Raw genomic sequence first — 22,381 nt, forward strand, 5'->3', positions numbered from 1 at the left:
CGATTTGTATCACTTTCACCGATTGATCACTAGCCAAAAATTAAGTAAAAATTGCGACATTTTATTCAAGGAGACAGCAGAAAAGTTTTTTTGTAAAATCTTCCAAAATCTTTTTTTATATTCTGATGATTTTCCGTTTATCAGATCTTTCTTAGGCAATAGGAATCTGAGTACCTCAATCGTGTCTTGTGCCATGTTGAGTGACTTGAGTATAAATACTTCAATCGTGTCTTGTGCCATCCTGAATGACTTTAATTGATCTTGACCCCATACCTACAAAGATTCTCATCAAGTGTCTCCCAGAACTCCTTCCTCTGATCTCATTTATAGTCAATGAATCATTAGTTAAAGGTGAGTTTCCTATAAAACTTAAGGAGGCTCTCATTCGTCCAAGTTTGAAGAAACGTGGCCTTGACGGTGAATTACTATCTAACTATAGGCCTATTAGCAATCTCTCATTCTTGTCAAAAATCATTGAGAAGTGTGTATCTATACAGCTCACCAGTTATCTTGAGGATAACAACTTGCTTTCTAAAGTTCAGTCCGGCTATAGGAAGTTTCATAGCTGTGAAACTGCAACAACCAGAATCCATAACGACATCTTGATAACTATTGACAAGAAAACTAAAGTTGTTCTTTTACTTCTAGATTTGAGTGCTGCCTTTGATACTGTCAATCACCCAAGATTAATCAAGAAGCTAAGATCTGCTTATGGCATTACAGGCATTGCTCTTACATGGATCAGGTCCTACTTGGCTAACCGTTCATTTTGTGTCAAAGTCAAGGATTCGTCTTCCTCATCAACTGTTCTTGAGATAGGTGTGCCACAAGGTTCAATCCTTGGCCCCCTGCTATTCATATTGTACACCAAAGATCTTGAGAACATTGCAAGTATGCATGGGTGCTGTATTCATTTGTATGCTGATGACACCCAGCTGTATTTCACTCTTGATTCTGATGACCCATCACAGCTAGAGCACAATATGGAACACTGTATGTCTGATATCAAGAAATGGATGACAAACAATTTCCTTCAACTGAATTCTTCTAAGACTGAAGTCATCGTTATATCCTCTAAATTTGACTCAAAAAATATTCCAGCCTCTCTACAGATTGTTAAGGATCAAGAGCCACATGTTGTTAGCGGAACTGTGAAGAGTCTTGGGCTGTATTTGGACAGTTATCTTTCAATGAGTGATCAGATTACGTCAGTGGTTCAAGCATGTAATATTCAGATCAGAAATTTGTGGTTTATTGCATCAAAACTGTCTTTTAACCTTAAGATTCAGCTTGTTCATGCTCTAGTACTCTCTAGAATTGATTATTGCAATAGCGTATATTTTGGACTGAGCTCTTATGATTTAAGTCGTTTACAGAAGGTGCAAAATTCTGCTGTAAGATTTATTTTCGGGAGAGGAAGAAAGGCACACACTACTCCACTACTTAAGAAAGTTCATTTTCTACCAGTTAGATTTAGAATAGATTTTAAGATTGCCCTACTTGCCTACAAGTGTTTAAATAATATAGCTCCTCCTTACTTAAAAGAGTTGATATCTCCTAGGCAGCAAAGTTTTAAAAATGTACGTCTTGATAATGATTATTTTTACCTTAGTTTTCCGCCCTCTCCTAACTATGTAAACACAGAGAAAGCTTTTAGTCACTGTGCAGTTAAAGTATTTAATTCCTTGCCATACGACATAAGATCAGCTGAGTCAGTTACATCTTTCAAGACCAAACTTAAAACATACTTCTTTTCTCTAGCATTTGATTGATTTTGCATTTACATAGGTAAAATGAACTTGTCATGTCTAATTTTCAATTAAACTAAGCTCAGTTAATGTAAGAGCCGCTTTAGAAAGCACTGGAGTTTATCTCCAGGATTAAATTATATCGAGTTATATGATTTAGCTATAAGGCGGTTTATAAAAGTTGTATTTATTATTATTATTATTAATTGACGATGTCAATTCATGGCAGCTCGGCGCGGCACAGTAGCGCATCTCGCCGATCTAGCCAGTGTCGCTGTGAGAAGCCTCATTGAGTGCGCGGCGCGGCACAGTAACGCATCGCGCTACAAGAATGACTTTGCTGGATGATCATCAAAGAAAAATTCAGTCAAAACAGTGAAATTTGGGTCGCAGAATACTTAAATTTGAAAAATCCTACCGGTGGGACATTTTCAGAATTTTGATTCCATCAAAGTTTTTTTCTGGATATACTGCTTTCAGTACCTTAATGGCGAGTTGTGTCATTCTCACCGACCCCACTGATTGGTCACTGTTCGAAAATTAAGTCTAAACTGCAGGACGGTAGAATAGCTTCTCTTCAAAATCTTCCAAAGTCTCTTCTCATATTCTTGCGATTTTCCGTTTATCAAAGCTTTGTTTGGTATTCTATTTGGGATGCATCCTTTACGACGTGTAGTCAATTAACTGTCTTAACATAATTTTAACCATGATTGGAATACACCACTACTAATACAAGGTCACAACTACTAAGTCCAATCTATGCCAGAAAACCCGCTTCATGATACACCCCCAGTCCTATGAAACATTCACATTGCATTGGGAGGGCAGCCCATCCAGCACACCGAAAATACTGCTATTTTTATTTGCATACTGAAACTACTAGGTTCCGTACAGACTCAACTCTGCACCCGTGTCAATATGTTCATTATATGCAAGCCTCTTGATTTATAATATTCCACAAAAATGGATCATTCATAGCAGCAAATACTGAGCTGAGGGTCAAGGCTCTCCAGTGGCGTAACGTTGCCTGTTGGCGCCCCCCACCGAAAATGCGCCTCCCTGTTGGCGCCCCCTCCCCTTTTGGCGCCCCTCCCTAAAATTGAACAAACTAGATGATTTAAGAGGATACGCCGGTAAAATCTCTAAAAAAGTTAGTACCTCGTTAAGTTTTTCAAAATTGTCCAACATTCAAACGAAGATTTTGCCCCCCCCCCCCCGCACAGCGGAGTCAGTGGGGCCCTTCATTACGCCACTGGGCGCCCCTACCGAAAATTCGCCCCTGTTGACGCCCCTTACCCTTTTTGGTGTCCCTCCCTAAAATTGAACAAATTAGGTGATTTTAATAAATTAGGTGATTTTAGAGGATACGCCGCGCCAGTAAATTGTTGCTTTCTTGATTTTGCGCCCCCCTAAGATAGTCCCCCCCCCTGCACAGCGGGGTCAGCGGGGCCCTTTATTACGCCACTGGTGCTCTCTATGCTATGGCCTCAATGCAAAGGCAATATAGTTAAGGATGCCCTCTCTCACTGTGCCCTCAATATTCTATTTGACGCCTTCATAAAACCAATCCTGCTTTATGGCTGTTAAGTTTTATGCCTCCACTCAAAAACCATGAGATACCTTTATATGACATTTAGCTAGTCCCCAGCATACCCTGAAGTACATTGCTGGGGCGAAAGCGGGCGCTCCCCCTATTCTTTAGCCTGAAAAGCCTGAAAACTTGCAATATATTACTTTTATAGTTGCCTTGAAAGAACTGAAAACAAACTACTCTGTGCTGCATTTCACGAGCAGATCATGCTGGGCTTCCCTTGGTATACCAACATCTCAATTCTCAAAGCTTCTCACCAAATACAACTTCCCCCGCTCATCTTTCTCAAAATTTATGCTCACCACCCAAATCAGTCATAATACGAGGGAAGAATTCGTGAATGCCTGGAAATCTGCCAAGGCCTCCTTGCCAAAACTAGAATTCTATAATCTAATTAAACATGATTTTGAACGTGAGGCATATCTATGAATTATTAAAAGTACTACTGTGCCCTGCTCGGATGCCTTCCGGAATAGCTTCTTTCATAGATCTATGCTGAAATGGAATAGTCTACCAGTATGTATCTGGTAGTCAGAGCGGATTTCTACTTTTAAGGCCAAACTGATCAAGTACCTCTGGGCTGCCGATACAGTCTGTCCGTCCAATTTCATATCCGCTTGTCTTCTTTTTCTTCTATTAGTTGTGACAGAATTTTAATGAACAAAATCCTTATAATTATTTATGATATGTTTGATTTCTTGTTATTAAGTAAAACAAAATTTAAGTAAAACAAAATTTAAATTTTATTGCCATTACAATGAATAATGATATCATAATAAATATAAGTAGACATCCGATAATAAACTTGTTACATCCAGTACAACCCAAGATGTCAGCCGACGCGACTTACAAAAATAAAGAAAGCTAGCATGTTATGTTCATTGTTCATTGTTTGTCATTTTAAATTTGGTAGACGGCCCCAACGTTAATGTGGCTCTTGCTATGTGTTGGTTCAGCCGAATTAATTATTATGTAATCAAGTTTATTTTTCTCTTTTAGTTAGTTGTCATCCGGCAAAACATTAAGCAACTTATATTGCAGTACCATTTATCAATTAGTATATCAAAATATGTCATTGTAATTTTGCATGGCTGAAATGTAATGCTTGATTTATATATATATATATAAAAATTAATTGAATTTTCAAATTAAAAAAAACTTGATGTTCGAAAAAGTCTGACAAGGTTTCGTATCAGCTGCCACAACCTCTACATCGAATTTCGAAAGGGGTAGATACGAAAGCCCCCGGCCCCCTTGTACCAAGAGAAGAATGTTGGTACACTTACTGCTTTTTCAGCAAAGGGCTCAAGCCTATTGAGGACGAAAGTCACGTATTAATTGACTGTTTGCTTAACTCCTCAGTTAGGGAGAAATTCAACTTCCATCCCCAAAACATCACTGACCTAGCCGGTCTGCTCTCCAACAAAACTCTAGACCCTACCAAATTTACTGCCACAGCAAGAGCAATCCATTCAATTTTCTCTGTGAACGAACAATATACAGCCTATTATAAGAGCCCAGATTCCCACTCAAATACTGGCAAGTGCATAATGCTATAGCATAGTATCATATATTTTTTTTTTTGTTGGGGACTGGCCCGTGGTACCAGCCAATGTTTACTCAAAAAATATATATAATATCAATGGTAATAAGAAATTCATCCCCGTGGGGCACATGCATAAATATAAAATGTAAAGGAAATCTCAAACTATTCAATTTAGATTCTACCGGTAAAGTATGCAATGAAGGTTTATAATTTAAAGTTTTATTTTCCAATGGTTAATAGGTAAAGATAAGAAAAGTAAAACAAGACTGAGCACTTCAAAATTTGTAGAATTTGTAACTTGATTTGAAATCGCGGCGATAAAAAAGAATGTCCTATGTTGGCAGTGTAATTGATGAGATATGCGACGTTTATTGAGTGATGCATAAGTGTGTGCATATAATCTAAGATGTAGAGACAAGGTTATTATCGGCATTTTGGTTTATGTTACGCTTTGATTTTCTTAGTCCTGTTATACAATATAACATGAAATTAGGCCAATCGTCTTCGATGTTTTCATTTTGCTGATCGATGAGCATAGTTTTTATACAAGTTTTGTAAATGTTCAGGTTAAATAGACTAGGCGGGGAAGTTGCTGCAACATTATATCGGTTTATTGCTAATAATGGACCTTTAAAAAATACTGAGTTGTTGTAAGGGTGTTGACCATACTTTTCTGACCATTGTGTAGTGAGAATAGAATCCAGGTTAGTATTAAATAATGGTGCACTTTTGGGAATTGTTTTCTTGAGAGACAATGGTACTAGATTAGGAAAGTTTTTCAATTTATGCATTAAAATGAGTGCGTTCTTTACAATGATACTGTGTACTGTCAATATTTTATGTGAATAAAAGCCAGACTTGGTACTTGCTGGGGGGATACCGTCCTTGTACCAGTAATTGACGAAACCAGGTAATACTGCTCGAAGGCCCATTTTCTGTTTTACAAAAAGCGATTCAATATGAGACTTGGCAGCAAAACCCCATACAAGGCTGCAATAATTAAGGTGTGACTGCACAAAACTTTGATAAATTTGAAGACGTGCTTCGAGAGGCAGATATTTTTTAAGTTTGTACATGACTCCTATGTATCTGGACATTTTCATTTTCATGGCAGAAATATGATGGGACCAGTTTAGTTTATCATCTATTATAACTCCTAAAAAACGGGCTTCTGTTTTTCTCTCAATTGTGACACCAGAAATTGCCACATCACGATAATTAAGATTTCTTTGTCGAGAGAAGATCATATAATTTGTTTTCTTAAGGTTGAGAGCTAAACCATTATTATCTACCCATTTAACTAAAGCATCGCTAAGAGTTATTAGTTTATCGTAAACTTCATTAAGATTTTCTCCTATCAGGAAGATGTTGGCATCATCTGCGTACATAATGAAATTTGCTATATCTGATATTTGAGGTAGGTCGTTTATGTAGATTATAAAAAGTAAAGGTCCTAATATTGACCCTTGAGGCACGCCGTATAAAATTTGGTTGGTTGAAGATTTTGACGAGCCAATTGATACAAACTGTTTCCTGTTAGTGAGATATGACTTAAACCAGTTTAAGGCTTGACCCCTTATGCCGTAATGGTCCAGCTTGCGCAAGAGTATGGAATGATCCACAAGGTCGAAAGCTTTGCTGAAGTCGATTAAAAGAAGTAAAGTTACCTGCTTTTTAGACATTGAATTAAGAATGGTGTCTTTTGCGTTGAGAAGAGCATGTTCACAAGACCTACCCGGGCGAAAACCGTATTGGTTTTCACATAGTATGCTGTATTTATCTAAAAAACTTATAACTCGGTTATGCATAAGCTTTTCAAATACTTTAGAGAAAGAAGCAAGAAGAGATATTGGCCTGTAATTTTTTATGTCAGATTTAGATCCACCTTTGTGAATTGGGACCACCTTCGCTTCTTTCAAAGCCTGTGGAAAGATCCCCTGTTCAAAAGAACTGTTGACAACGTGGGCTAGTACACTAGTAAAACTGGGACAGCTGTTAGCGATTTTTAGAGGTTCAATTTTAGTGTCTAGTGTGGCTTTATTCTTAAGCAGGTTTATGACGTCCTGAATTTCTGTGGCAGTGACTGGCTTTAAGTAAATACTACTTGGAGTGGCGTTGCGAAGTGTGCTATGGGTTCCACCAGGATCAAAAGTGGTCCTACTACTAATTTCAGACTTAATTTTAGGAGCGATGTTTGAGAAGTAATCGTTAAATTTTTCTGCTACAGCTGCCGGAGTGCTGATTGAGCCGTCTTCGTCAGTCAGTTTAATTGAAGTAGGTTTAGATTTTTTCCTATTAAGAAGACTGTTTATCATTTGCCACTGCTTCTTAGAATTTTCTTTGTTTTGCTCAAAAAATTTTTTGAAGTGCTTGTTTTTAGCTTTATCGATGTGTTTATTACAAAACTTCTTCAGACGGTCATATTTACTGCGGTTACTATCAGATGGTTCCTTAACAAAATCATAATATGACTCATTTTTACGTTCTATAGCTTCTTCGAGCCAGGGCAGCATCCATGGTTTCGGATTAACACGTTCATTTTGTCTTCGTGATTGTCTTTTTGTGGGATAGGCAGACTCGTAAATCTTATTATAAGCCGTATTTAAATTATTGAACTGTTCGTTGGCATCATTGGTATTGTTAAAAATTTCTGACCAACTTTCATCTGTAATTAAGTCTCTGAATTTTTGATTGTTGGTGTCGTTAAATCTACGTGTTTCAGTTTGAGATACATTTTGTGAGTTAGACGCAGAGCGGTAGCTGCTGGTTGGCGTGTTATCAAGATTTATTGTAGTGACTATTGCTAAGTGATCAGACATATCTGTCGTTAAGACGTTACAGCTTATTGTATCCTCAAGATTGTTTGTGTAGATGTGGTCAATAAGCGTGGCACTATGGTCCGTTAGGCGAGTTGGGCGTGATACAATTTGAATAAAACCGTAAGAGGACGCAATATCTATAATGTTCTGACATGCTTGGTCGCTGCTGTGCTTCAGTAAATCAAGGTTGAAATCTCCATGAAGCGTCATATGTTTACGGGTGTGTCTCCCTAGGTTGTGCAGCGTATTTTTGAAAATTTCTAGAAACGCTTCAGGTCTCCTAGCGGGAGAACGGTAAACATTGCCAATTATTTTCGTTCTGTTGTATCCTTTGCACTGATGGAGCTTGATAAATTGGAATTCGCCACTAGTATTAGTTGGTTCAGGGTTTGGAGTGAAAATATCAATTTTATCATAATCGACTACACGTTTGTGTACATAAGTGGCTAGCCCCCCACCTTTTCCAGATGGGCGAATTGGATCCTGGATAAATGGTTCATGAAATCCATCTAAGGTAACGTCGTTTATTCCGTTCGGTAATTTCCCTAAAGTGCAATTAGTTTCGTTAAAACACAATATATCATACTTATCATAAGTCTCAATATCATCACGTAGTTGATCTATATTCTTAATAAGGGATCTTATGTTCATAGAAAATGTTTTAAGTTGAGAGCAGGTAGATTTTTTCACGTTACGTTGTTGTTTATACTGACAACTAGTTAGGAAAGATGAAATATTGCTCCAAGTTGAATCTTGATGCTCTTCGTTGGTCATGGCGTCGCCAATAAGATTAAATCGACTATTCTGATCGTACGGATTAAATATGTCACTATTAAGTTTACTGTAGTCGTCATAGATTTCATAGTAGGTTGCGTGAAATCCAGGAATGATACTTTCACAGCAACTCGTACAGCCTAGATTATCCTTAAAACATTTGACATGGACATTACTTTGACACCATGAGCATGTGCGAATATTTCTAATAGAGTAACACCAGCCGCTGCAGCTTGAACATTTGATCTTTACTTTGTTTTCAGATGTAACAGTGGGTTCCATTTATAACTAAATATTATGATTATGTTACTGATAGTATATACAACTATAGTTCAAATCAGATTCTTTCACGAGAACCGGAGGTCCTGTATGCTACAGAATCGTGATATGATTTAAAAGTAAATTATATTAAAATCGGATAATTAAGTGAAATAAAGTGTCTTTATCTAGGGCCTTATCAGTATGATTTAAGTAACTGATTTGGCTAAAAAATAGAAATCGAATAAAGTGGTTGCTTTTGTGTTGTGTAGTTTTGTGAGGTGTTATTTGTATTTGATTTGTTTGTAGCGTTTACGTAATAAGGGACTATCGCACTGAACTTGAGTAATACTGAAGAGAACGCACTTGATTATTTATAGATTTGTATGTGAATTTTGAATGTTGTATAGAGTTATGAAATCTCATTGATTTAGGATGATACAGATTTGTAGAGTAAAATGTTTTGTGTGCGATCGGGTGATAAGAGATACTGATAATGGATGAACTTATCAGATAATGAGAAATATTCCACCAATCAGATCATTTCATTATATGATCTATCTTGGTAACGATCTGTTAAAGGTGGACTGGAAGTTGAGAAAAAATTGAATCGTATTTTTTAATCAAAATGGTATCAATGATTTGTAAAGCGCTCAGCTTCGGTTATATCTGGAGAGACTGTTAGGCTTGTGGTGATAGAGCCACTCACAGTTCCTGTGACGTCTCTGTTCAGATCCACATAACTTGCCAACGCAGTTAACAAGTTCATGTGCCATTACCCTTTGCACCTCGTGATATAAGTGGATGCCATGTCTGTCGTTGCAGTCCCATACGTAGTATGAGTTAACACGCTTGATCACGGCATGGGCATCGAAAAAACTCAGATTTGGAATATCCTTAGCCAGGTTCAACATTATGATATTAAAAGCGTCAATCTCTGCATTCAACCAGTTAAATTTAGTCATAGATAAAGCACAAAACATAAACTCGGTATTCTTGTTATTGTTACAAGAGTCTATAAAACGGGGACAGAAATTGTCCGCAAGACTCCTGGCCGACTGCCCATACCTAGCTAGGTCATTAATGCCGCAGGAAAGTACGACTGCTTTAGAATGTTTGAACTCATGTTGATGTTCCAGTGAGTTCACTAGTTGATAGTTAAGGCGCTTTTGACATCGGTGGCCAGGTATCTGGTCGAACAGCCATTCTGGTGTTTCTCGGTGTATTGAGTCGTGAATGAAGAGGACTCTGGAGTGACGGGACGTTGGTGACTGTATCTGTGTAGGTGGTGCAACAGGCGGTACCCGAGTAGGGGCTGCAGGTGCTGGCAAGGCCGTGGGATCAGGCTGTTTCAACTTGCGAAGAGTGAACGAGATTCGTGGCTGCCTTAACATAGGATCACGTTCAATGCCGTGCTGCCAGTGGTTCTGATCAGATCGAGACATTGCAAAGACAGAGCCGTGCTCAAGCGGGATGTTATGCTCAACGAAAGGGCCTGTCGACGTTGACATTCTCATAATTCTGGTAGAGCCAAATGATGCAGTGTAAATCAGACTATCTTCTACAATGCTAGATTCGCTGTCACTATGCAATGGAATACCAACTGACCCGTCCTTATAGTAAGTACAGAGGCAGGTGTAGTTCGTGGGTGTAATGTCAGGATCGGATTTATGCAAACAATCAAAAATGCGCTGTAGGACAGGTGGCAAGGGCTTATCATGGGTTGCACGGTGGTTGGTTCTGCCATAACTGTAAGGTACCAAGCCAAAATATGACGTTGAACGGCCCCCCGGGTGTTTCATGTTAAAGTCAAGCTCGCGGTAGATTTCATCAAAAGAAAGTTCACCAAAGTCACAGTCCAAAAATCTTACCGGAGGTGGTGGGTTAGGTATACTTTCTACTTCACCGGAAGGGGAGAGAGTCTGTGGAGAACTACTGCTAGCTGCTTCAACGATGAGAGAGGTCTGCTTCCTGGACTCTTCAGAGACTTCCTGGATCACAGTGCAGGCTCGTTCCGTGATGCTGTTGACCGCCTTCTCAACCTCTTCATTAACGGTACATGAAATGAGTTTTAGACTCGCAGTTAATTTGTTCATTGTCTCGTCAGCGTCTAGGGCACATTGGCCTAATAAATGTTTCCGTAAAAAAGAAATTTTGTTGTCCGTTGTGCTTGCTTTAGTAGCACTTTTCGAAAGGAGGCGGAGTCTTTCGAACTCAAAATCTAAATCGGGAGCAGGCAGTAAGCTTAACAAGTGAAGGCATGTTGTTGCTGCAAACGTGTAATTCCCTGACACCCCAAGCCCCAACATACCGATAGGAGGTGCTTCTGAGTCAGCGATTGACTCAGAAGCAGCTTTAGAAGCTAGTTTCTTCCTCTGGGATGATGTAGGTGTAGAGGTATTAGGTGTAGAATTTCGTCGCATGATCAGTATAAATCACAAGCTCAGTGCGATAAGAAAAGGTAGATTACAGAGGAAAAATATTGATGCGTAATGAAAGTAGTAAAATGATAAGTGAAAATGCGTAATGAAAGTAGTAAAATGATATAACATTTCTAAATTATCCCTACACATTTGTAAATAATTAGAATTGTGTAACTTAAATTATTTCAGAATTACAACTACTGTGTACTCAATAAAGTAATTATCACTTTTGTACCCTATCCTTGTATCCTTGAAACCTACACCCTGTCCCCCATCAGGGTTCGCAGTTCCTCTTTAAAGTTTGTCCCAACTTCTCTCAGTAACATAGACAAATAGCTTTGGCTCAGTCGGCCTTGCTGTGCTCTACCATGCATTGGTTCGCATAAGACTAAATCACTGGCAAGCAGGATGCCTGATGCAGTGTCCCGCCATTTTTAATCTCATGCTCCGTAACTTGTTTGACAGCTTAGGTAGGCTACCATACAAAGTAACATTGCTGACCTTGTCCTTTAAAGGTCAGCAAACTTTTCTCTTGAGCCTTTGTCAGGGTTTCTGAACTGTAGAGTAGTACCGATTTGCAAGCCACAATTTAATATTCGTTAATTATAAAGGGTGGCCCAAAAGTAACTGCCCACATGCAACCCTTTAATTACTCACGTAATTCTTCTTAAAATTGCACAGAAATTTCAGAGATTATAGATATGGGTAAAACTTAGATTACCTGAAAGTTTCGTCAAATTTAATTAATTACAGTGGGTGTGGCACGCCAATCCCTCTTTTTCGCTATTGTCACCATAAAGTGATAACGATTTCAGCTAGGAACTTCAAAGTTTCTAGACACATTTGAGATTACTGATTGGGTGACGAAATCACTGATTATGTGCCAAGATCACATATCTGCAATATCTTAAAAGGGTCATAACTCGGTTAAATTGTGAACAACCAACTTGAAATTTTGGGAAAGCACTTCAATTATCAAGCCAAATGTGTCTAGAGACTTTGAAGTTCCTAGCTGATAGCGTTCTTACTTTATAATTACTAGCAGGAAAATAATTATTACCTAGTATTTAATTCGCGTTTTTGACACCACTTGGGGGTCCAAATTTTGGGCTCTAAAACCATTATTCCTTGGCCAATTTTTTATTTTTTCATGCTGATTCGGAGGCCATTAAAGCATTTGACCCAGTTAAAAAAGTTTCAGTTGTATATCTTTTACGGTTTTTGCGGAAAGTCGCGTTAAAGTTGATGCCGTGGTGTAAGTAAAATGGTACGGATATACACGCTAACACCTTACTCTTGATCAGATTGGGTGACGAGATCACTGATTGAGTGCAGAGATCACTGACTGAGTGCTCGGATCACGTATCCGATGAATTTTGAAATGGTCATAACTCAGCCAAATTTTGAACAATGAACTTGAAACTTTGGGAAAGGTTTTAAATTATCAAGCCAAATGTGTGCAAAAAATTTGGAGTTCTTAGCTTAAAGCGTTCTCATTTTATGAAGACAATAGTGAAAAAGAGGGAGTGTCACGCCACGCCCACTGTAATTGGGCGTGGCTTACGAAACTTTCAGGAAATCTAAGTTTGACCCATATCTATAATCTCTGAAATTTTGGTGCAATTTGGAGACTAATTACGTGAGTTATTAAGAGGTTGCGTGTGGGTAGTCACTTATGGGCCACCCTGTAGTAAGATGGTAACAATAGTGAAAAAGAGGGAGTGGTGTGCCACACCTAATGTAATTAATTAGATTTTACGAAACTTTCAGGAAATTTAAGTTTAACCCATATCTGTAATCTCTGAAATTTCTATGCAATTCTAAGAAGAATTACGTGAGTTATTAAAGGGTTGCGTGTGGGCAGTTACTTCTTGATCACCCTGTATCTTGGCTTATTTGAATTATATGAAGGTAGTTTCAAATTGTAGAAATGGGAACATTAGTCGTGTTCATTATGTATTTCTTTTCGTGATTATCAAGTATTTACAATTTAAACATTTGAATGCTTTTAGGGGCCCTTGTAACAAAATGGCAAGAGTTTTCATCAACAATGTTGACAGTTACACTGGAGAGCAGCTTGCTAAGGTACTTTCAGAAATATTTATTTTCTCTCCTACAAATTACAATCTATATTATCAAGATTCACCCAAATAACTTATCTATAGTTTTAGATATTTCGTCTGCTTGTGCTTGACATAACATTAAAATAGTAAAGATGCTTGACTGACTTGTTTGTTTGTTCAGATATTTTCGAACACTGTAGTTGGTTCAACTGTAGAGGAAGCTGTTGATGACGATGAGGTCTCACAACGTGCCCAAGTTAAATACGAAGTAGTTGGTACTCTCTCAGACAGGACTGCTGCGAAACCATCTTGTGTCACCGAGATTGTTGAGGTAGGTTGCTCTTTCAGAGCAATAATCATTTTTGAAGTCTATGTCACAAAATTTCGGTGTCACGTTCTCTAATGAAATAGTCAATTAGGAGGGGAAGTAGTGGTAGATACGACTAAGAGGAGGGAAGAAGTAGGAGGGGAAGTAGTGGTAGATACGACTAAGAGGAGGGAAGAAGTAGGAGGGGAAGTAGTGGTAGATACGACTAAGAGGAGGAAGAAGTAGGAGGGGAAGTAGTGGTAGATACGACTAAGAGGAGGGAAGAAGTAGGAGGGGAAGTAGTGGTAGATACGACTAAGAGGAGGGAAGAAGTAGGAGGGGAAGTATTGGTAGATACGACTAAGAGGAGGGAAGAAGTAGGAGGGGAAGTAGTGGTAGATACGACTAAGAGGAGGAAGAAGTAGGAGGGGAAGTAGTGGTAGATACGACTAAGAGGAGGGAAGAAGTAGGAGGGGAAGTAGTGGTAGATACGACTAAGAGGAGGGGAGAAGTAGGAGGGGAAATAGTGGTAGATACGACTAAGAGGAGGGGAGAAGTAGGAGGGGAAGTAGTGGTAGATACGACTAAGAGGAGGGAAGAAGTAGGAGGGGAAGTAGTGGTAGATACGACTAAGAGGAGGGAAGAAGTAGGAGGGGAAGTAGTGGTAGATACGACTAAGAGGAGGGAAGAAGTAGGAGGGGAAGTAGTGGTAGATACGACTAAGAGGAGGGAAGAAGTTGGAGGGGAAGTAGTGGTAGATACGACTAAGAGGAGGGAAGAAGTAGGAGGGGAAGCAGTGGTAGATACGACTAAGAAGAGGGAAGAAGTAGGGGGGGAAGTAGTGGTAGATACGACGCATTTATCTAAATATAGATATCTCGCAGGCTAAGAATGTAGACGACCTCCTTACAGCTCTCATCCAGTGCGATGTTGTTGTGTACGATGTTTCAACTTCTGAGTCCGAGGTTGAGGACTGCTTGCTGGCTTGTAATGGTATGCTTATCACAGAAACGTGATATTTGTGTTTCTTGATTTCTATTTTTGAGACTCTAGAAAATGTCCACTTTTAACCGTATTTTACTTTCTAATTATTTTCAACTTCAGCCCTTCATGAGCAGATTGCCAACTTCAAAAGCCCAAAAACTTTTATCTGTTTATCAAGTGTTATGACTTGGTGCAAGACGAAACCCAACGAACCGGTTAGATTGATGCTACAGCTTATTTTCTTTTCCTATTCAATCAATAGTTACAACAAGTATTGAAATTCCTCACAAATTTCCTGATTTTCTTACATTTCCTATTAAAAGTTACTCATCTCTCTGTTTTAGGCTATCGAGGTTAGTGTATTTGACAGGTAAAACGTTCAGTGGCGTAAAATAAAATGTGTTGCTTGTAAAAACAAATTGCAGCAGTTTCTAACTGTAGTTATTATTTGTATATTACTATGGTTTACAGTGCATTATTTGTATATTACTATGGTGTAAAGTGCATAAAAATTGCACTGAAGGGGGCCCTTAGAAAATTCAGATATGGGTCCCTCATTTGACCATCAATTACGGTTTCCTGATTATTCGGCTGAATGAAGGAGATTGTATTATAGAAGTCCTTTAGAAGTGTTAGCGCACCATCTTTGTGAAATTCGTCCGTGTTGCATTAACACATGTTATGTAAACAAAGCACTGATAACTGAAACTATTTTCAAGCTTTTTTGTGAGACTGAAATGATTTAGGACGAACCGGAACAGCCATTCACAGAAGAAGATTATCGCAGAAGAAAACCCCATCCTAATTTCAAGAGCGAGATTAAGTGAGTTGAGAAAACTGATAATAATTTTTTGAATCCAGTATGACTTGATCTTTTTTCTGATTCATTTTAATCCAAATTATCTCTAACTACTTCGCTCATTTCAGTGTCGAAAAACAAGTTATCAAGTTGGGCAAAACGGTGAGTTCGATCGGTCGCCAATTTAATACTGTGTTTACGTGGGACGCGAAGATAATTTTGTGCATATTATTGTTTGTCTAAATGCGCGGTTACCTAGCAACCTGACGATAAACTGCGGACGCGCGCAGCATCGAGATACAACTATCTTTTTGCCTTCAAATAAGTAACTAGCTGTGAAAACATACTAACATGATAGTGATAAGATTGAGAAATAAGAGAATTATATAGAATCCTCGGCCCTCGCATGTCAGCTTCAAATACATTTCGGATACTGGATAGTCACTGTTTTAAGTGAACGGAATACGACGATGAATATTGAATGAGTTTGTCTTATTATGTTTTATCTCAGGACAAAACCAGGTTCCTGACTTATGTTGTGGCTGCGGGACTTCCGTACGGAGGAAAAGAAGACATTTTCCATTACTTCTTCAAGGTTCTTCATCTCAATATTTCCTTTTGTTTCATGGAAATTATGATATCGAAATAATGACTAGAGTCTAGACATCATTTTCAATATATGATGAATTGTCTACGATTAATCATTAATGTTTCTGTTAACAAAACAGCATTTAACTCTCCTAACCCAAGGTGGCTTGGCACGGTGACACAGAGGCTCTGAACATCATTGGAACAGGAGAGAACATCATCCCCTCAATACATGTCCAGGATCTCAGTAACATTGTTACCTCTGTTGCAGATGCTAAACCCAAAACTCGTTATATTGTAGCTGTTGATGATTCGATGAACTCTATGACTGATATTATCACTGTAAGTCGCGCTCATTTGCACGGTTCTACTGATATTACTAGCTTATGATATACATGGAACATTAACAGTTCCGGCCTTTGGAACACCAGCATTTTCATCGGATAGAGTTAATAGAAACCTTGCGTGTCAAAACTATAAATTTTAGCAAAACTAATTCATGAAGAAAACATAATGAAACCTTTGACAGTGTATAAGCAAGAACCTGGGGACGGGAAACGTGATGAACATAACCCGAGAAGAAGCGCTTCTAATCCCGGAGATTAGTCAGAGAGTGTTTGATATTCTCTCTGTCAACTTAAGAATGGAGGGTACCTGGATTAAAGAGGGGGCAAAGTTTGAGTGGGTATCAGAGGTAAGCTAACTGGTTAAAGAGAAATTGTAAAAAGTGTGATTAATAAATTGCCGAGTTTAGGTTTTAAAGTGGGATTGTTCGGAGTTCACTAGTATTCATACGTATTTCAGACAGGAATCCTTGAGAATATAACAACAGTTGTAGACGAGTACAAGAGATCACGAGGACTTCTGCCAATAAGACTGTGTGTAATGGGACCACCAGCTGCAGGGAAGTCTCTGATAGCCTCCCAGCTCTGCCAACACTACAAACTGCATCACCTCAAGATAGCTGACGTTATACAGCAATCCATAGAAAAGCTGGTTAGTGTGCCTACATTCATATAGCTGGGTGTTTAAACTTATAGGTCCCAACCACTGCATGACTGCAGGGTTAAACATTTCATATCAGCAGTAACTAGACAAGTTTACTGTAATGAAAAACGGCCAGTTCTGGCGTCTGGACTTGCAATCAGCTTACACAACATATAACATTAATGCCCTCAGAAAAACATCACGCTAGCTCATGTAGGTATACTGGTAGCCAGTTGTGTACAGTAAAACCCCGATTTACCGCGAAGTTTGGGGGAAAGAAACAACCGCGGTAAATCGGGGTTCGCAGTAATTTGGAGGTTTTGATTGTTCACATTGTGCATGTTAAGCCCAATTAAATTTGGGAAAAGGAAATAGCCGTGGTAAATTGTGGTTTACGGCAAATCTGGGCACTGTAAATCGGGGTTTTACTGTAGTTCATCGTGATGTAAAATGTATGGAAGCAGTCGTGGAAACTTGTAGTGCAAGCACTGTGCACTGTGCTGTACGAATAGTGAATACCCATGTAACATTGTACCCTGTTCAGGAGAAGCAGGCAGCTAGAGCGGAGTCTGAGGAAGGAGAGGAGGATGACGAGTCAGCCCAGCAGGCTCAGGAGACCCTGGACTTGCTGAACGAGAGTAAACAGGAGAATAATGGTAAGAGTACTGAGGAGTGAGGTCCTACATGGCAGGTTAACTTCCAACACTTTATCTGGAATTGATTTTATGTGATTTACCTACTTATACTTCACTTTTAGATCGATACGAAGACCAGTACATTATCCAGTTCTTCACGGAGAAGTTGCTTTCTATGCCGTGTCAGAACCAAGGTTTTGTGATGGACGGGTTCCCCAAGACCTACAGTCAGGCTAAAGAGCTGTTTGGAAATAAGGAGGAGGCGGAGGACGAGGACGCACCCAGATTGGAATTCAACTCTAAAATCATGCCAGGTCAGTTAGAGAGACTATATTATCAAGTAGAGTTTCCAGTTAGGTTTAGTGTTTTCAACTCTAAGATCATGCCAGGTCAGTTAGAGAGTATATATTATCAAGTAGAGTTTCCAGTTAGGTTTAGTGTTTTCAACTCTAAGATCATGCCAGGTCAGTTAGAGAGTATATATTATCAAGTAGAGTTTCCAGTTAGGTTTAGTGTTTTCAACTCTAAGATCATGCCAGGTCAGCTAGAGAGAATATATTATCATGTAGAGTTTCCAGTTAGGTTTAGTGTTTTCAACTCTAAGATCATGCCAGGTCAGTTAGAGAGAATATATTATCATGTAGAGATTCCAGTTAGGTTTAGTGTTTTCAACTCTAAGATCATGCCAGGTCAGTTAGAGAGACTATATTATCAAGTAGAGTTTCCAGTTAGGTTTAGTGTTTTCAACTCTAAGATCATGCCAGGTCAGTTAGAGAGACTATATTATCTTGTAGAGTTTCCAGTTAGGTTTAGTGTTTTCAACTCTAAGATCATGCCTGGTCAGTTAGAGAGACTATATTATCAAGTACAGTTTCCTGTTAGGTTTAGTGTTTTCAACTCTAAGATCATGCCAGGTCAGTTAGAGAGAATATATTATCAAGTAGAGTTTCCAGTTAGGTTTAGTGTTTTCAACTCTAAGATCATGCCAGGTCAGTTAGAGAGAATATATTATCAAGTAGAGTTTCCAGTTAGGTTTAGTGTTTTCAACTCTAAGATCATGCCAGGTCAGTTAGAGAGACTATATTATCAAGTAGAGTTTCCAGTTAGGTTTAGTGTTTTCAACTCTAAGATCATGCCAGGTCAGTTAGAGAGAATATATTATCAAGTAGAGTTTCCAGTTAGGTTTAGTGTTTTCAACTCTAAGATCATGCCAGGTCAGTTAGAGAGACTATATTATCAAGTAGAGTTTCCAGTTAGGTTTAGTGTTTTCAACTCTAAGATCATGCCAGGTCAGTTAGAGAGACTATATTATCAAGTAGAGTTTCCAGTTAGGTTTAGTGTTTTCAACTCTAAGATCATGCCAGGTCAGTTAGAGAGAATATATAATCAAGTAGAGTTTCCAGTTAGGTTTAGTGTTTTCAACTCTAAGATCATGCCAGGTCAGTTAGAGAGACTATATTATCAAGTAGAGTTTCCAGTTAGGTTTAGTGTTTTCAACTCTAAGATCATGCCAGGTTAGTTAGAGAGAATATATAATCAAGTAGAGTTTCCAGTTAGGTTTAGTGTTTTCAACTCTAAGATCATGCCAGGTCAGTTAGAGAGACTATATTATCAAGTAGAGTTTCCAGTTAGGTTTAGTGTTTTCAACTCTAAGATCATGCCAGGTCAGTTAGAGAGAATATATTATCAAGTAGAGTTTCCAGTTAGGTTTAGTGTTTTCAACTCTAAGATCATGCCAGGTCAGTTAGAGAGACTATATTATCAAGTAGAGTTTCCAGTTAGGTTTAGTGTTTTCAACTCTAAGATCATGCCAGGTCAGTTAGAGAGAATATATTATCAAGTAGAGTTTCCAGTTAGGTTTAGTGTTTTCAACTCTAAGATCATGCCAGGTCAGTTAGAGAGAATATATTATCAAGTAGAGTTTCCAGTTAGGTTTAGTGTTTTCAACTCTAAGATCATGCCAGGTCAGTTAGAGAGACTATATTATCAAGTAGAGTTTCCAGTTAGGTTTAGTGTTTTCAACTCTAAGATCATGCCAGGTCAGTTAGAGAGAATATAGTATCAAGTAGAGTTTCCTGTTAGGTTTAGTGTTTTCAACTCTAAGATCATGCCAGGTCAGTTAGAGAGAATATATTATCAAGTAGAGTTTCCAGTTAGGTTTAGTGTTTTGTTCCTGAAACCGATCAGCGAAGTATTTTGCTATCTTTTGTAACTAATAAACAAGAGTCTGGTGTTAAAATTAATATTTCAGAGGTGGTAATCTCGCTGGATGCGGAAGACGACTTCCTGAAAAAGCGAATTATGAACCTGCCGGAATCAGTTGTAGCAGGAACTCACAATACAGAGGACCTGTTCCTAAAGCGACTAGCTGAGTTCAGGGCCATCAACACAGACGATCAGACTGTGCTGAACTACTTTGACGAGCTCGAGGTTCACCCTGAGCATCTCAATATTGCAGCTGATACTTCCTCTAACATGTCCCAGGTTATACACATCACATATAATATGTTACACATAACATAACATACACACATCTTTGTTATAGACAAAGATCGGACGATAGTTTTTTTACTCGACAACAAGATTTTTATAGAAATAGAATTCTACAATGATATAATCCATCGATTCTTTCTGGTTTGACAACTGATATCCCAGGTGATGGAGAAAATTGTAAAGACTGTTGGTAAGCCCAGGAACTATGGTCCTACTCAAGAAGAGCAGTTAGAACTTGAACGGCTCGGAATGGAAAAGAAAATCAAGAAAGAAGCTCTGGAGAAGTTGGAACTTCAGAGGAAAGAAGAGGAGGAAAAGAAGGAGACACAACGCAGAAAAGAAGAGTGGGTGAGTGGAAGATCGCGTGTAATCTTTTGTTGGAATTGGATGAAGTTGAATATTGCTAGATGCTAAATGTACCTGATTATATAATTGCACATATTATTTCTCAGTTTAAGTTGTGACAAATAAATAGTCACCTGATATGATATTATGTCTCCTGATAGGATATTATCACATCAATGTGCTGTATAGTAGTGACGCTAAATTGTTTCCCAGGCAACCCGTGTAAAAGAGGTGAAGGAGCAGGAGGAGGAAGTGCTGCAAGCTCAGAGCTACCCTCTGAGAAACTACCTGATGAAGCATGTCATGCCCACTCTTAACCAGGGTCTTATTGAAGTGTGCAAAGTTAGACCTGAGGACGCTATTGATTACTTGGTAAGTTGGTAGAGCAGTTTTCTAACAGACACCCACTTATTTGTTAAGTTATAGATAAAAAGTACTACTATCTTATCTGTACGAGATGATAGAGTAACCTTACTGAATACTGATAACGTATTCCCACCAGGCGGAGTATTTGTTCGAGCACAACCCACAAGTGGATTGATGTGTAACTGAGCGACACCACACTGCCGGTTCGGACATTGAGAGAACGGATATATCCTGTCACATTCCTTGGATTCCGGACCTGGAGACCCCAACCTCCGAACTGGCCGCGGTGGAGCATGAGATACATGTGTGTGCTCCCCGAAGTCGAGACAGTTTAGAAAGAGGACAAGGCGGCCCCATCTCAAGAAACAAATATTGGGTGGGGCCGCAGCTCCTTCACTCTAGATGTTGAATAGTATGGTGTCGTTCTTTGCCTTTTTCGAACAATTTACAGGGATCTAGATTTAAAGTAAGAGGCAGCTCTGGAGTGTCGAGTTAGCTGTCGCTTGAAATATGCTGAGATTTATCTTACATTACACGATCGAATCCAAAATGTATGTAGTATAATTTGTAATTACGTAGAGTATTTTATTACGTCAGAAATATTTTTGTTGTAATTAAAGCCTTTCACTGACTAAAGGAAACCAGAAAATTGTTGGCCAAACTTCGTGAAAACTAGAAAGGTAGCGCAAAGCTAAGGAGTAAGGGGTAGTTCACATATTACGTACCGGTTACGGAGGGGGAGGTTAACAATTATCCAAAAGGTGAACGACCTCTAAGAGAGTACGTACTGATCGTGTGCTAAACTAATACCCGCAACCCAGAGTGGGCCCTGGAGATTTCAGTTTGTAAATTTTTGGTCTTTTCGAGAAAATTTGTACCCAGATACCCCTGGACAATGAACATGGACCGAAGTAGCCATGCAGTTGCAGCTACACGATAAATTGGAATTATAGCCTTGAGGAAACTAATTAAAATGTCTGAGTCATGTTGCAAACACTGCCAACCCCTGAGTAATCCTAGAGGTGTCAGATCTCAACCAACTACAAGGATACTTAATAATTGTGTCCCCATTGCCCCAGGACCTATGTCTACTACTAAAGATCTAGCCTCAGACCATTCAGACCCTGCCTTAGTACCCAGATACCCTGATACCCCTGGACAATTAACATGAACCGAAGTAGCCATGCAGTTGCAGCTACATTGGATAAATTGGAATTATAGCCTTGAGGAAACCAATTAAACTGTCTGAGTCATGTTGCAAACACTGCCAACCCCTGAGTAATCCCTGAGTCATCAGATCTCAACCAACTACAAGGATATTTAATAATTGTGTCCCCATTGACCAAGGACGTACGTCTAGCCTCAGACCATTCAGACCCGACCATTCAGACCCTACCTATAGCCATCCTTTAACAGTACACGGGACGTGTTAGTCGAATTAACAGAGGAGACATCCTAAACGAAGTATGTGAACGGTTGAAATGGAGTAGAATGGGCTTATAAAAGAAACAAAGTCTTGCGGAGGCTTGGTTCGTGGTCCCTAAAATATCTTACTGGGGAATAGGGATCTCAATTCTCAGCAGTGGCGTCATGCCACTGATTCTCAGGCTTCTTTACTTTTTACTTGCAGTGTTCATAAAGCAAATATTGGTTGG

The 22,381-nt window shown here is 38.9% G+C and overlaps 3 protein-coding genes across 6 annotated transcripts in view; 1 reads left to right on the forward strand and 2 right to left on the reverse strand.

Moving 5' to 3' along the window:
- The window catches only part of LOC134817457 (leukocyte elastase inhibitor-like), a 99,529-nt gene that overhangs the window by 37,045 nt on the left and 40,103 nt on the right, over positions 1–22,381 (reverse strand). The gene's annotated exons all lie outside the window — the stretch shown is intronic.
- LOC134817536 (ubiquinone biosynthesis protein COQ9, mitochondrial-like) overlaps positions 1–22,381 on the reverse strand; it is a 91,937-nt gene that overhangs the window by 29,459 nt on the left and 40,097 nt on the right. The window lies entirely within an intron of this gene.
- Positions 13,150–21,276, forward strand: LOC134814970 (adenylate kinase 7-like). Of its 4 annotated transcripts, none has more exons than XM_063823365.1 (17): positions 13,167–13,244; positions 13,404–13,553; positions 14,414–14,522; positions 14,634–14,740; positions 15,263–15,336; positions 15,441–15,474; positions 15,824–15,907; positions 16,063–16,242; positions 16,430–16,594; positions 16,705–16,896; positions 17,080–17,100; positions 17,432–17,543; positions 17,645–17,836; positions 19,774–20,006; positions 20,178–20,363; positions 20,574–20,732; positions 20,863–21,276. In XM_063823365.1, exons 1-17 carry the CDS (start codon positions 13,188–13,190, stop codon positions 20,899–20,901), a joined length of 2,094 nt encoding a protein of 697 aa, XP_063679435.1. In that variant the 5' UTR covers positions 13,167–13,187; the 3' UTR covers positions 20,902–21,276. The 4 variants fall into 4 exon arrangements, with proteins under 4 accessions (XP_063679458.1, XP_063679435.1, XP_063679443.1 ...); XM_063823373.1 differs by having other exon boundaries at positions 14,634–14,728; positions 15,260–15,336; XM_063823388.1 differs by lacking the exon at positions 17,080–17,100 and having other exon boundaries at positions 13,150–13,244; positions 14,634–14,728; positions 15,260–15,336.

This window comes from Bolinopsis microptera, chromosome 1 (assembly GCF_026151205.1).
Source record: "Bolinopsis microptera isolate Bmic1 chromosome 1, MBARI_Bmic_1.0, whole genome shotgun sequence".
Lineage (NCBI taxonomy): Eukaryota > Metazoa > Ctenophora > Tentaculata > Lobata > Bolinopsidae > Bolinopsis > Bolinopsis microptera.